The following is a 13,870-nucleotide window of genomic DNA, read 5'->3' as shown; positions in this document are numbered from 1 at the left end:
TGAATAAAATTGTCATATTTCTTTTGCGGCATTACTCTAGAAACAAAATGAATTTTAAGATATTGTAAAGAGGTGCTTTCAGGTAATGTATTTATGTACCATGATAATCAGTGCAAATAATTAATTGCTATTTCAATTAAAAGTATGGATTATAGTTATTATAGTACCTACGATAAGAAATAGTTAAGTCACTAAGCACTGTAAGAAGTGAAATAGTTCTTGAGAATTTAGCTAATGAAAACATACATGAAATTGTATTCAATCATAAGCATTAATCACGGTGGGTGGTGGCACAAAAACAAATCTAACGTATTTGTGATTCCAACCAGAATTTCTGGGTCTCAAGATAATTTTTAGATGGCTGAAATCGTTCACCCTACCTATACTGTCAATAATAATCAACATTCATTAGTAAAAATAGGGTTTTAGAGATTAGAATGATACAAATTAAGCCATTTTTCAGTAAAAACAGTCAAACATTTCATTGATAACAAGTACTAGCTTGTTAAAACTCACCTTATTCATGTTTTTGGTGAGCCAAACCATAACATCCGGGGATGTCCAATCCACAACACGCTTCGACATAAGGCTTTTTAATTCTTACACCATCTCCCTAATCAAAATAAACTTGATTATATAATAATTAAATTGGCATACATAAGATCATCAATAATATCCATAAAACATCCATAAAATATCCATCAAAATACTCATAACAATATATTGAAGATTTAAATTATGTGCCTTACAGTTAATTTTAATAATAAACAATGTTAACAATAAACAATTTTAATAATAAAAATTTTAATAACAAACAATTCAAACTACGTAAGCCTAAAGTTATTAAAGTTGATAAACGGATCTTGAACAAAAATATCTGAATAATTATCTATGCTTCATTCAACGATTTTATTTCACCATGCAATGTAGAATGTAGATCATAATTCATCCTGTTTTCTAATCAACAAATTTGCATTTTCCAAATAGACGTCTTTAAGGTATGATGTATACGGAAATAGCTTTTCAGTAAAACTTATATGACCACCTCCTGGATAGAGCCACAAACACAGATTAGGATTTTCTTTCAGGATTTCTATCGTATTCAAATCAAAAGGGGAAAATGGATCATCTTGTGATAAAATCATAGCTACAGGCTTCTTGATATTGAGGAAGTGTTTGTGATTTTCATCATAGTAAGGGCTTGTCATAGCATAATACTCCTCTTCATTGCTAAATGGAGCATCAGGGCATATTTTACATAACAATTCCTCGGTAATGAGTTTTGAACAACTTGCTGTAGAAAAATCAATACCCTTGAACTTCTTTCTATCTACTAAATGAGACACTTGGTTGTAGATATCTTTATCAGCAGCATGGTTCAATGCAGCATCAACAAAACTCTCCCCCATTAACTTCCGTGCTGCTTTAAAAAGCAACGATGTTGTTGTATGCATCCCCTTTAAAAACGTTTTCCCACTGAACTGAAAGCCGTCAACGATTCCCCCTAATATGTCATGTCTATCAGATGACGACTGACTGAAGAAATCTAAGACAAATTGCGCACCAAAGCAACTTCCTATAATTATCCATTTCTCATTGGGTAGATAGTCTGAAAGATAATCCATAACACCATGAATATCATTATACTGTCCATAGGGAATACTGATTTGAGGACTGTGTTGAGGGACCTTACTAAAACATCTTCGGTTCCATATAAACACCCGAGGATAACCTGCCTCCAAAAACCAAGAAGACCATATTTTACTGCGAGGGGAATATGATGTAACTCCCCCAGCAGGCATGTATAAAATGTTAGGGTAATTTACGTTTGATATAGAACTGTCAGTAACCTCATCAACCCCGACTTTACCCCCATCTTGCATTTCAAGGAGATGTCGCTTGTAATTTAGATTCATTGGCTTGTTTAATTCATCCATTTTCCGGCAAAGTGGTAATGCTATGGCAGGACTGTATGTGAGAAGGGCAGGTCCAGTGGATTTGTGTTGACACTTGCTTTCTTTTAATGTAAAATCATACAGTTTACCTGATCCATAGATATTGGGTTTTCCCCATTTTGAGAAAATAGGATGACAGTCGAATCTGATTTGTTTGGAGTGTGATGATGCTTTGAACATTATTCTTGGTGATGAAACTGCATCCTATGGTAATTGTAATATAAAGCACAATCATAATATAGTAAGCAATTTACTTCGGAGCATGAGGGGTATAATAAGTATTTGAATTTTCAGAAATAAACATCTTATTGTGACAAAGAAACAATTACTTTGCAAAATAATATCAAAGATATCATTTTCCTGAATCAATGCACTGTAACTTTAATATTTATACATAGAAGCCAGTAAATCATAAATGTTTAACCGAAAACATAATTCTAATATCTGTACATCGAAGCCAGTAAATCATTAATGTTCAACCCTATCACATGCCGAGTAATGTATTTAAAATTTTAATTATACTATGAACTATGAGATAGACCGTGAATTTATGAAAAGTTTATTTATTTTCGATGTATCCTCTGAATCTTCGTTTTATACATTATAAATCAAGAGGCTTGCATATAATGAACATATTGACACGGGTGCAGAGGTGAGTCTGTACGGAACCTAGTAGTTTCAGTTCCTTGTTTAACTTGCCGTACAGCAAGGACATCCACTACTTTAGCCCGGCGAGGCACATAACTCCCTCTACAACTCCATGACAAATGTTTCATATATACTAGCCAAGTTCACAAGATATATCCTTTTTTTTTAATGACGAAGGCTGTGAAATGTTCACAGTTCTGATAATGAGGAAATCAGAAAGAATGTTTTAAACTAGTGATGATGTTTATGTCATTATTCTTAATCTAATCTTAATCTAATCTAATCTTGTGTTTGAGAAGCGCTCGTTAGAACTGCTTCCTTTCCCTTCAGTATCCCACAGTCTCTCGAGTTTCGTAACTGCCAGAGAACTCTTTTAAACAATTACTAGACTCGGTGATTATAACATACATTCATTTATATATAACACACAATTCCTAGAATACAACATACAAAGAACCAAATTTTAAATTCTATCCTAGAATTGGGGACTCGAACACCGGCGGACTGAAATTCGGTTCTGATCCTGCCAAGTCATTCGGCAAATGGCTTCCTGGAAAACGATTCTTTGCCCCAACTGTCGATAGCATTGATCCTTATGTGTCCTGTGGCTATAGAAACTGTGTTATATTGTGTGGGGTTAATGACCTGAAACAAACAGATGTAAAAAGCCAAAACGATATTGATATAATCTACAACCATCTAGTTTCAAAAATTGCCCAGATTCAATCTATTAATCCGGGTGTGCATGTATATGTTTGTCCAACAATTCCTTCTAAACGTGCTGATTTAAATAGAAAGCTTATATACTTTAACAGTTTGATTCGATGTAGGCTGCTCCCGTCCAATTTTGGTGTCAGTTATGTGGATGGATTTGATGAGTTCTGTGATAGGGATGGTCTCCTTGACCGCTCTCTCTCTCGCGACCTCAACAAATACCAAAAACCGGACTTCCTTCACCTCAACTGGAGGGGACTAGCAAAGTTAGGTCAATTTATTCGTAACACTGTTCTTCTCAGGATTAACGGTGGTATCGACAAAAGGAAGAGGAGGTCCACAAGGGTAGACGATAGATCCTACAGGGATGCGACTGCTGGAAGAGAAACTGGTCCTGTTGTTCCTGCTGCTGCTAGTCAGGGTCACGTGGATGGTTACCAACCATGACTCCCCTCATTAAGGAGGTATGTCCTGTCTGTTCTAAGAACATAGTCATCGGCCAAACAATAGTTGAATGTTTTCACTGTGACTGCATAATGCACCATAAATGCTATCGCAAATCAAATCCAAATAGCCAATCTAATGAGTTTTACTGTACTCGTTGTATCCATTTAGACAAGGTTAAATACAACCCATTTAAACTACTCACTGACAATGACGACGACGACAACAACCTAGACGAATACACAACCAAAATCTCAAATACTTTAAATGATTGTAACTCATACACTGCATCTGACCTTACAAATATTCTCTGCAACCAAGTAAAGAAACAATCATCTATTCTCTTTCAAAATATTGATGGAAATAAATCAAATTTTGACAACCTTGCCATTGAAACCTGTAGGTACAAAACAAAATTCTCCGTAATAGCCCTAGCTGAAACCAACACTGGAAAAGAATTAAGCAATCTATTTCAGCTCGACGGTTATAATAGTTACTATCAGGACACAGCACCTAACAAACAAAAGGGCACTGGAGTAGCCCTTTATGTTGACGATAAATTAAATGCTACTGTAATTGAGAATATATCACAAGTCACAGAACATCTAGAAATACTTGTCTTATCATTAAGTAACGAAGATCAACCTGTTAATGTAGGTGTTTTGTATCGTCCACCAAGTGGCTGTATTTCCCAAGCTCTAGTTGAACTTTCTAACCTTCTTGATCACATGCCGAAGTTTAGTTATCTAGCTGGAGACTTTAATATCGATCTTCATGATAAAGATAACAAAAATGTTCAAAAATATGAAGAAATATTATTCAGTAAAGGATTTTGTCCGTTAATATCTATTGTTACCCACGAAAAACCAGGCTGTAAAGCATCCTGCATAGATAACATTATTACTAACGATATTGAGAATGTGATTACTTCAGGCACCCTAAAAGAACGAATAACTCATCACTCACCTATTTTTAACACATTTAACTGGAATGTTGAAGTCAACTCTGAAAAAACTTCTTTTAAACAATATTACGACTTCTGTCAATCAAATGTTAACGGCTTCCTAGTGGATCTTGAAGATGAGCTTAAAACTAAAACAATCCATAACTTTACTGAATTCCATGACACTTACAAAAACTGCGTCGAAAAATCGTTTAAATTAGAGACCCCGAAAACCTCTAAGAGAACTGTTCAGGTTAACCCTTGGATAACTCCCGGTCTCATTTGCTCAATTAATAATCAGCATAAACTGTACGAAAATTGGGTTGAGATAAGAAATAGAAAATGTAAACTCGGGGAAACTGATAACAAGGGCGGCATTTGCCAGTGCCCTGAATGCTCACTAAAACGTAGTCGCTACCTTATCTACAAAGAATACAGAAAAGTCCTAAAGAAAACACGTCAAACTGTGAAAACAGAATACTTCTCTGGTAAATTTGCTGAAAATAGCGGTGATAGTAAAAAGACCTGGGAACTAATAAATCGTATAAGAGGTAAACGGCGGCGTGAAATAAAGCCGCTGTTCACCATAGACAACGTTAAGATAACAAATAGAAGGATCATAGCAAACGAATTCAATAAATATTTTGTATCATTAGCCTCTGACCTAAATACCGCTTACAATGATCTTGGACAAATTAACATAAACAGTATACCTAGTTTCTATGATTATCTACCGCTTTCAAACACTTCCAGCATTTACATGCATGACTGCACAACAGACGAGGTTAGCAAAATCATATCTGAACTTAAAAATGGCAAGGCAAGTGACATACCGATTCATGTAATTAAGCAGTCCTCTAAAATAGTTACTCCTCTACTCACTGTACTGTATAACGAATGTATGAAGGATGGCATATTTCCAGATGACCTTAAAGTTGGAAGGATTAGTCCCATTTACAAGAAAGATAACCAGGAACTCCTTGAAAACTATAGACCTGTATCAACGCTAGCTGTGTTTGGTAAAATATTTGAAAAGATTATATTCAATAGATTATACAGCTTCTTCCATTCACAGAACTCCTTATATGAAAACCAGTACGGATTCCGTAAAAATCACTCGACCAGTTATGCCCTAAATTACTCAGTGAACCACGTAGAATCTTGCCTCAAGAAAAAACAACACGTTCTTGGAATATTTATTGATCTTAGTAAAGCCTTTGATACAATATCACATGAAAAGTTACTGCATAAGTTAGAAAATTATGGAATCCGTGGAAATGCAAATAACCTTATAGCAAGTTACCTGTCGAACAGATACCAGTATGTCTCGGTATTAGGTGAAGAATCCGAGAAACTTCCAGTAGTCTATGGAGTGCCGCAGGGGAGCTGTCTTGGTCCCTTACTTTTTATTATTTATATTAATGACATCCGTAACTCATCAATTATAGGAAAGTTTATACTATTTGCCGACGACACTAACATATTTATAGAAGACACATGTGTCAAAAGACTATACGAAAAAGGAAATGAAGTTCTATCATTTGTGTACAAGTATATGAAACTAAACTTATTACATATTAACATTAAGAAATGTTGTTTTATTCATTTTAAACCCTCACGGGCCAAAGAGGAAGTAGAAAATGACGAGAACATACTAACTTTAAATAATGTAGTTATTAAAAGAGTTCAAGAAGCTAAATTTCTAGGCGTTATTATTGACGACCAACTTAACTGGAAATCACATACGCAGTCACTTAACTCAAAACTTAAATGCGAAGTAGGAAAGCTGTGCAGAATACGACACATTGTCCCAAAGCAGTATTATAAGGATTTATATCATACTCTATTTGAATCACATTTAGGATTTGGAATATCTGTGTGGGGTGGTATTAGCAATAACCGACTTGAACCTATCTTTAAAACACAGAAAAAGTGTATAAGAATTCTGTTTGGGGATAGAGAAGCTTACCTAGAGAAGTTTAAAACGTGTGCCCGAACACGACCTGTTGATAAGCAAAGACTGGGGGTGGACTTTTACCAAAAAGAACACTCCAAGCCCTTGTTTAAAACCCACAGGTTGTTGACGGTCCACAATCTGTACAAGTACACTTGTCTCTTAGAACTATTCAAAATTAATAAGTTAGAGGAACCATTATCACTGTACTCATCATTTAACAGGTCACCACGACGAGAGGATTATTTCATTACATCACAACCATCCTCACAATTCATCTACCAATCATCCTACATGTGGAACAGCTGTCGACAAACATCAAGTAAGATAAGTTTTAATACTCCGACAAACGGGTTTAAGAATATATTGAAAATTGCCTTACGAGAATTGCAATTCAAGCATGATACACTTGATTGGTGTGAGCTTAATTTTGCCACAAATGAGCTCAAGTTCTGATTTATGTGAGTTACTAAAATGACCATATATCTTTTCTCATACATATAACCACTGCACTCCAACCAAAAACATTACTTACACCATACTCCACAAATGATATATATATATATACACAAACACACTATTACCGAGCAATCGCACTGTAAAACATGCTCACGATACACTCAAAATTGGAAATATTCAACGGCTTGTATATGAAACTTACACTTACACTCAGTGTACACCCAGTGTTAACTAGTATTACACACTGGTAAACTCTACGTAACGCGCGAAAATAATAATTCTATGGCGTTTTCATTGTCACATTTCACGTCGACGGGATTAAACGCGCGCGCGCGTAACATCTTATCTTACTGCTATCTCAACGAATAAACACACAACGACTTTGACAATTGACCGACGACTTAACGATTGTGAGTTATGACGGACTTAACTGTATGGGTCAACTACTAAAACTGCATTGTATACTATCTTAATCATTATACTGGACATGAGATGACGAAGTATCTTGAGCAGCACTTTATACCTCCACTTAGAACTTGATTAGTCACGAACAATAGAATCATTATAAATCAATACAATAAAACATCTTGATCAATAAATGCCTAGCAGCACCAGACAGCAGCCGTGTACCTTTTTCGACTCCACGGAGTCCCTGATGGACTTTTGTTTACTTTTGTTAATAATTTGACCGCAACCTTTCTTTCTCGAAACACAAATCCTACTGTACTTCATTACAGTATTAAGATAATATAATATAAAGCAAATCATGTGAATATATGACTACGAAATAGATCTATAGACTTGTCCATAATATTTAATACCGTATTGATGGTTTTGAATTTTGTATATTGAATTTTAATGTGAAGCGTTTACTCTTCCCCCTCGGCAATTAATTAGAAAGTTAGATTAATGACAATAATTGCCAAATGACGTAGTAGATATAGATGTTCAATGTTGTAGAGTGATTTCAAGAGTAGTGGTCCACAGGGGCCCGAAAAAGCCGTACAGGCACTTGGGTCCTTATCCTTGTCACTAGTCCCAATTGGATTCACTTTACACAAAACATGAACGTTTACAATTTAGACGTACACATTGGCACGATATTTATTAGAAAGCAAACAGTATAAAATAATACGTGCGTGCGCGGCTTGAGCCGCGCCGCATAACAATTTATGCGTTTAGGGGCTGGAGTACGCGTGTTTACAGATTAATGAATTGTTGCATTGTAAATATTTAAAGTTGACGATATATTATGATTTAATAGTAAATTTTTCAAAGCTGGCTTTGGACTTAGGTAAAATTATAATTTATTTATTTAAAAGAAAAAACCACGGATAGTTTTTAATTTACATAGTCGTATAACTATATAATAATCAAGTTAATCCTGTTTTCAAGAATGCGCGGCTTTGGCGGCCAGTTATTGACTTGTACATAAAATTGAATTTTAAATAGAAATGTGAATGTATTAAAATTTAAAACTTTCAAAACGGAGGCTTATAAATATTATTATATTATGATTGTAAAATAAAGGATAAAATTTTAAATTTGTTTCACTAAAATTTGTTTCACTATATTTACAATTAAATAATAGGATTTCTTAGAACGTTTACAAATGAAACACATGTTTGCTATAAAAGTTGTGACGAGTAATTTAATGTAAATCATAAAAATTCATTTTTTCCAAATGTTTGCAACATACTCAAGCTTAACTTGGAGTTTTGGAGGACTTCGCTGCTTCGACGCGCCGCGCAAACTAGCATTCTTGCTTCGCATCGAAAATCGTTGCTCTGCTTCGCAGAGCAACGATCTGGAAGGGTTGACATCGTCAATCAACTTGGAGTTACAATAAGTAAAACAAAATTTAAGTAAAACAAAATTTAAATTTTATTGCCATTACAATGAATAATGATATCATAATAAATATAGGTAGACATCTGATAATAAACTTGTTACATCCAGTACAACCTAAAATGTCAGCCGACGCGACTTACAAAAATAAAGAAAGCTAGCATGTTCATTGTTGATAGTTATTGTTGATATAATCTTTATTAGGGCTGAGTGAATTTTGTATCACGTGGTGACCACCACGGTCGTTTCACTATAGTTTCACTATAGCGTCTTCGACGCTACAGGGGGAGCCGCGCACTTCGTGCGCGGCGGGTCATACGACGTTTGACAAAGTGAATTACGACTCCCATCGCCCTGAAAAAAGTGCGAATGCTCATTGGATGTTAGAGCACACGTGACTCGCATTCACGTGATCGTTCAGAACCAATACGAAAGAAGTGACTATGCGCTACAAAAGCCGCGCACTGAGTTAGATTGTAAAATCTGATTATTTAATTGTAAAATCGCATAAACGCGCCTATTTGCGCGTTTTAGAGGGTTCAATTATATTACGTCAGGTTATGTTTATGAACATAATAGTCTGGGGTCCCCAGATAAGGCCTTGCCGAGCTGCGAAAGATTGACATCGTATGAATGAATGAAATACCTGACAATCCGCACTCTTATAATTCAAAAGCATGAGTAACTCGTAGTGATGTACGATTTCTAGAAAGTTTAAATTAAATTTGGCGCTCACAGGTCCTCGTGATCATGTGATCGCCGCATAATGTTCTGTAAATGCGTAGGGCACCTTCAAGCTTAAATTATTCACCATACTGAGGCAGTCAACCAACGCGCGGCTTTATTTTTATGATATGATATGTTTTGATTGTTATTAATAAATACCAAAATTTAAATTTGTTTTACTAAAATTTGTTTTACTAATCAAATAATTTGTTTTATTTTGACGGATGTTACTCGTCTAAATTTCTTCGAAGTAGCGCGCGCCGGGCCAGATCATTAACAATGGTCAAGTTTTATTTTGCGTTAAGTTGCATGGTGTGCACCATCCAAAATTGAACGGGAAATCGTTTAAGATTATTTAATTTTTAAGAAACATCGACAAAAGATATTTACACTATAATATTTACACTACTATATTGTCATGTGCTTTTCAAAAAGAAATTAGACAGTAGCGCGAGCGTTTTTGAGCAAGTTATTTTAGTTATTTTAGTTATTTTTTTCTGTTTTTCGTTTTTAAAAAGCATTACACAATTTTTGCATTTTACTGTTTTTGGTTATGTTAAATGTATCGCAATGCACTATTGGACCGCGCATGAATTGATATAATTGATAATCCTAACTGATATCGATTTGACAAGATTTTAGCATACAAATTTGAGCTAAAAAAGGGTTGGTATCATCAACAATAAATCAACGAAGTGATTAGTTATGATCATGCATTTTGTTATTGGGCGCTGTCCGACCCATCATCCGGCCTTGCATCTGGGACGACAGAAGGAGCTGAGTATATTGTACATGCAACCTTACTTAATAATATAAAATGGCGTTATAATAAATTGAAAGGGTGACACTTACTGTCTTTGTAGGTTATTAACCTCCAAATGTTGTAGTAAGAATCATGGACTGTTTTCGATTTTCCACTTTGTTACTTGATTTGACTACTTGGGGAGAAAAGAGGGATAAAAGTATTGCAGTTAAAATTGCGGATTTATATATAAATTTGGGGGGGGGGGGGGGGGGGGGGGCCAACCATATTAAAGTATATTAAAGTATATCCCCGGGTCAAAATCGGAAAAAATCCTACATTTTAATATACTTTAATATACCTACAATTAGAAGATTTATATTCTTCGTTAAGATTTACATGATGAACTATATTTTTCACTCAGATTCGCAAGATAAGCCTGTTTTAGAACTAGTACATGAATTTCCATCCAGATTGGTCAAAAATTGGCTGAGCTATGAGCTTTAAAAAATATGCCCATATTTGGGCATACGCTTTTGCCCAAATTCGCTTTTGCCCAAATTCGATAAAATTTCAATATTTTTTAATGAGACTAACTCTATGTGAAAGATATAACTCAGTGTTTGTTGAATATAGTGGATACTTAGTGAAAAGACCTCCATGAACAAAATTGGGAAAATTGCTCATAATATCTCGGTTAGGAATACTAGCCAAAATGACTTCATTAGAATTGAAATAACTCCATCAGTTTTCAATATTTTTTCAAGAACTTTTTGAAATCGATTAAGAATTGCATTTCAAGCTTATTTTGGGCAACAATTTTTGATGTAGGCCTCCAAGGGATAGGGATATATTAAAGTATATTGTAGGTATATTAAAGTATATTAAAGTATATCCCCGGGTCAAAATCGGGAAAAATCCTACATTTTAATATACTTTAATATGGTTGGCCCCCCCCCCAAATTTAGAGCCAGTACATTGAATTGGCTATTTTTGCTACTAAAAGGGTTTATAAAATTAACTCCGATTTTTACAGAATCTTTATACAGGGTCATTGTTTGAATTTTGATCAATAAACTTATCACTTATGCTGTACTGTATAGTTTAGTAAAGGGTTTTTTAAATTGGACCTCTTACACTATTTGACTCTTTATATTAGGACGTTTCTGACTGTACAATCAATTCTTCAGTTCCGAATTGCTAATTTCTAATATTTACAACACGATTCAAGTTTCGACTTCAGGATATACCCAACGAGTATGCACATTCAAATTCTGTACAATGTAAGCCATAAGAACTTTTCTTAACGCCAAACGTTTACCAACTTGTGCTTATGCCAAATTTGTCGCTTTTATCACTTGTTCAAGAGCCACACGAGCATCTAGTCCTTGCATGAATCTACATTGTTTAAACATGGGTGGAAGAAGCTCAATTATGGTAACCTTTTTCGCCTGCTCAAAAGCAATTCTAACTGCACATCTACATTCTTTTGTTGATTAAATTGATTTAAATTAATTCTTAATTCATTTTGTTTTACTTAAAATTTTGCTTTACTTTCGGTAAAATTCGGTATTCTTTAATTCCTCACGCTAGTGAGAGTTAAAATGCAACGTCTTGCACCTTTGGGTAGTCCCCATACTTAAAAAGCAGTGTTCTCAATCATGTTCAGCGATCCTGAATCTCGTTAGTGTCCCTTTTGCTGTACCTTAGGACATGAATGTTGTACACATTATTTATGTGTTCGGATAGTATGTCATCCACAAATATTTCTTCGTGATTCCTGCTACATTTCACGTGCAGAACTTCGTCAAAGAAACTTATTGGATTCATACCCATCTCATTCCCTCTGACGAATTATATGATTAAATCTGGTTTGATTTGACGGTTGACATTATTTCTTGGGGTTACTACTTCATAGCTCCAACATTCTTGGTAGCACTTGATGTTCTTTTGGTGCCACATACTAAAATGAATACATTGTTCAGATTTAAATAATAGCAGTGGACCATTTTCTCTACCTGTGCACATGTAATCGCCATATTGTATCACTTGGTTTGTTTGAATGTATCAGTACATTATTCTTCTTAAGAAGGAGGGCTGAAATGGCCCATTGCTACCAATATTATTTGAAATCTCAAACGTGGATCAAATGTTACTGTCTTGTCAGTCATCCTGCACTATATGCAAGAAACAAGAATGAGAAAAGCATCCTTTATCAAGATCTTGTCTTCTTGTCCACAGGAGGCTTAGGACAAAGCTGCACCAAGGTCATAAACTGAGTAGCAGCCAAAATATCAGACAAAAGAGGCAAGCAATATGCTCATGGGGGTTTTTGTAAGAACAAGACTTAGCTTCTCACTACTTCGAAGTGTCCTCATGACCGTTTGAGGTGTCAGGTCAAAAGCAGAAAGGAAGCTCACCTAAGGTTCATCCCTTTCGACCTTATTCCACCATGTGAATCGTATGATGGTTTATTGAAAACAGATAGTGTGAATTTTGATATTTTTATTTATTCAAGTTTATATTTGTCCCAAATTATACAAGAAGTGCTGCCAGAATACCAAAGCTATGTAGGACATCGGTGTAATAATAATGATAATACTTAAACAGTTGTGTGATTCACACAATGGAATAAGATTAAGTGGGATGAATCCAAGATGAGCTTCTTTGACAGCTTCCCCTTGACCCCTCTCTTATCAGTTGTGAGGAGGAGGCTCCAAAGTAGTGAGAAACAAGTCTATTTCTTCTGAAGCCCATCATGTGAGCACACTCGTCACCTCATTGGTGTGATATTCTGGTGCGCTTTATGACCTAGGTGCAGTGCAGCTTGGTCATAAGCCTGTTGCCGAGAAGATGAGTGGTTTTAAAAATCCTTTCTCCGTTTTCAGTACCCGATCTTGATACATGTCTCTTTCTCCTTTTTCATTTCTTGCATACAGTGCAGGAAGACTGAGTGACAATCGATGGGGCATATGGATAAGATACCCTTACATTTAAGAAAATGCATTCAAATTCTGACAGTAGTCCACGAGCAGATATGTTAAGTGTAGCTCCATCAGTTTTATCGATTCCAGGACGAAATTCATTTGGATTGACAGGGAGTAATGGGGGTTCTACACGAACATCCAAGCACTCTGCTTCTTTCATTAGGTTTGTCATGGTATCTTTTAAGGGTTAGATGACAATCCACATTGATCCATCGGGAACCCTCACTCTACAAAACCTTTCTTTGTCGGTGGAATCTGATTGTGGTCCTTCCCTTTTCCTTAATCTTTATTTTTTCCTTTTCACCCTTTTGAAAAAAGGCAATAGTGAAAGGTTACGAATGGACGTTTTTGCAGAAAAACGTGGATTTTGGAGATAGCGGTAGGTGGGTCAAATATATGTCGTGTTCCTTACTTGCTTCCGTTCGTTACCATGTCAACTTCCCGCGCGCA

General features: G+C 35.4%; 3 protein-coding genes across 27 annotated transcripts in view; 1 reads left to right on the top strand and 2 right to left on the bottom strand.

Moving 5' to 3' along the window:
• The window catches only part of LOC134822641 (uncharacterized), a 28,675-nt gene extending 28,036 nt beyond the window's left edge, over nucleotides 1-639 (bottom strand). For 23 of the 25 annotated variants that reach the window (XM_063833784.1, XM_063833786.1, XM_063833787.1 and 20 more), the window contains exon 1: nucleotides 517-615. In XM_063833784.1, coding sequence (XP_063689854.1) covers nucleotides 517-585 — 69 coding nt within the window. In that variant the 5' untranslated portion in view covers nucleotides 586-615. Of the gene's footprint in view, nucleotides 1-516 lie in introns of all 25 variants that reach the window. The other 2 variants (XM_063833809.1, XM_063833807.1) reach the window with 2 other exon arrangements.
• LOC134823167 (small ribosomal subunit protein eS7-like) overlaps nucleotides 1-13,870 on the top strand; it is a 98,010-nt gene that overhangs the window by 74,596 nt on the left and 9,544 nt on the right. The gene's annotated exons all lie outside the window — the stretch shown is intronic.
• LOC134823393 (phospholipase ABHD3-like) lies at nucleotides 843-2,134 on the bottom strand. Its single transcript, XM_063834849.1, has one exon. The coding sequence runs from the start codon at nucleotides 1,935-1,937 to the stop codon at nucleotides 939-941; it is 999 nt and encodes a 332-aa protein (XP_063690919.1). The 5' UTR covers nucleotides 1,938-2,134; the 3' UTR covers nucleotides 843-938.

The sequence above is a fragment of the Bolinopsis microptera genome, chromosome 11 (assembly GCF_026151205.1).
Source record: "Bolinopsis microptera isolate Bmic1 chromosome 11, MBARI_Bmic_1.0, whole genome shotgun sequence".
NCBI classification, from domain to species: Eukaryota; Metazoa; Ctenophora; class Tentaculata; order Lobata; family Bolinopsidae; genus Bolinopsis; species Bolinopsis microptera.
This window is presented reverse-complemented; position numbering and strand designations above follow the sequence as displayed.

Excerpts from the sequence above, each read along its gene's own strand:
- LOC134823393 (XM_063834849.1), bottom strand. The coding sequence starts at position 1,937 with ATGGATGAATTAAACAAGCCAATGAATCTAAATTACAAGCGACATCTC.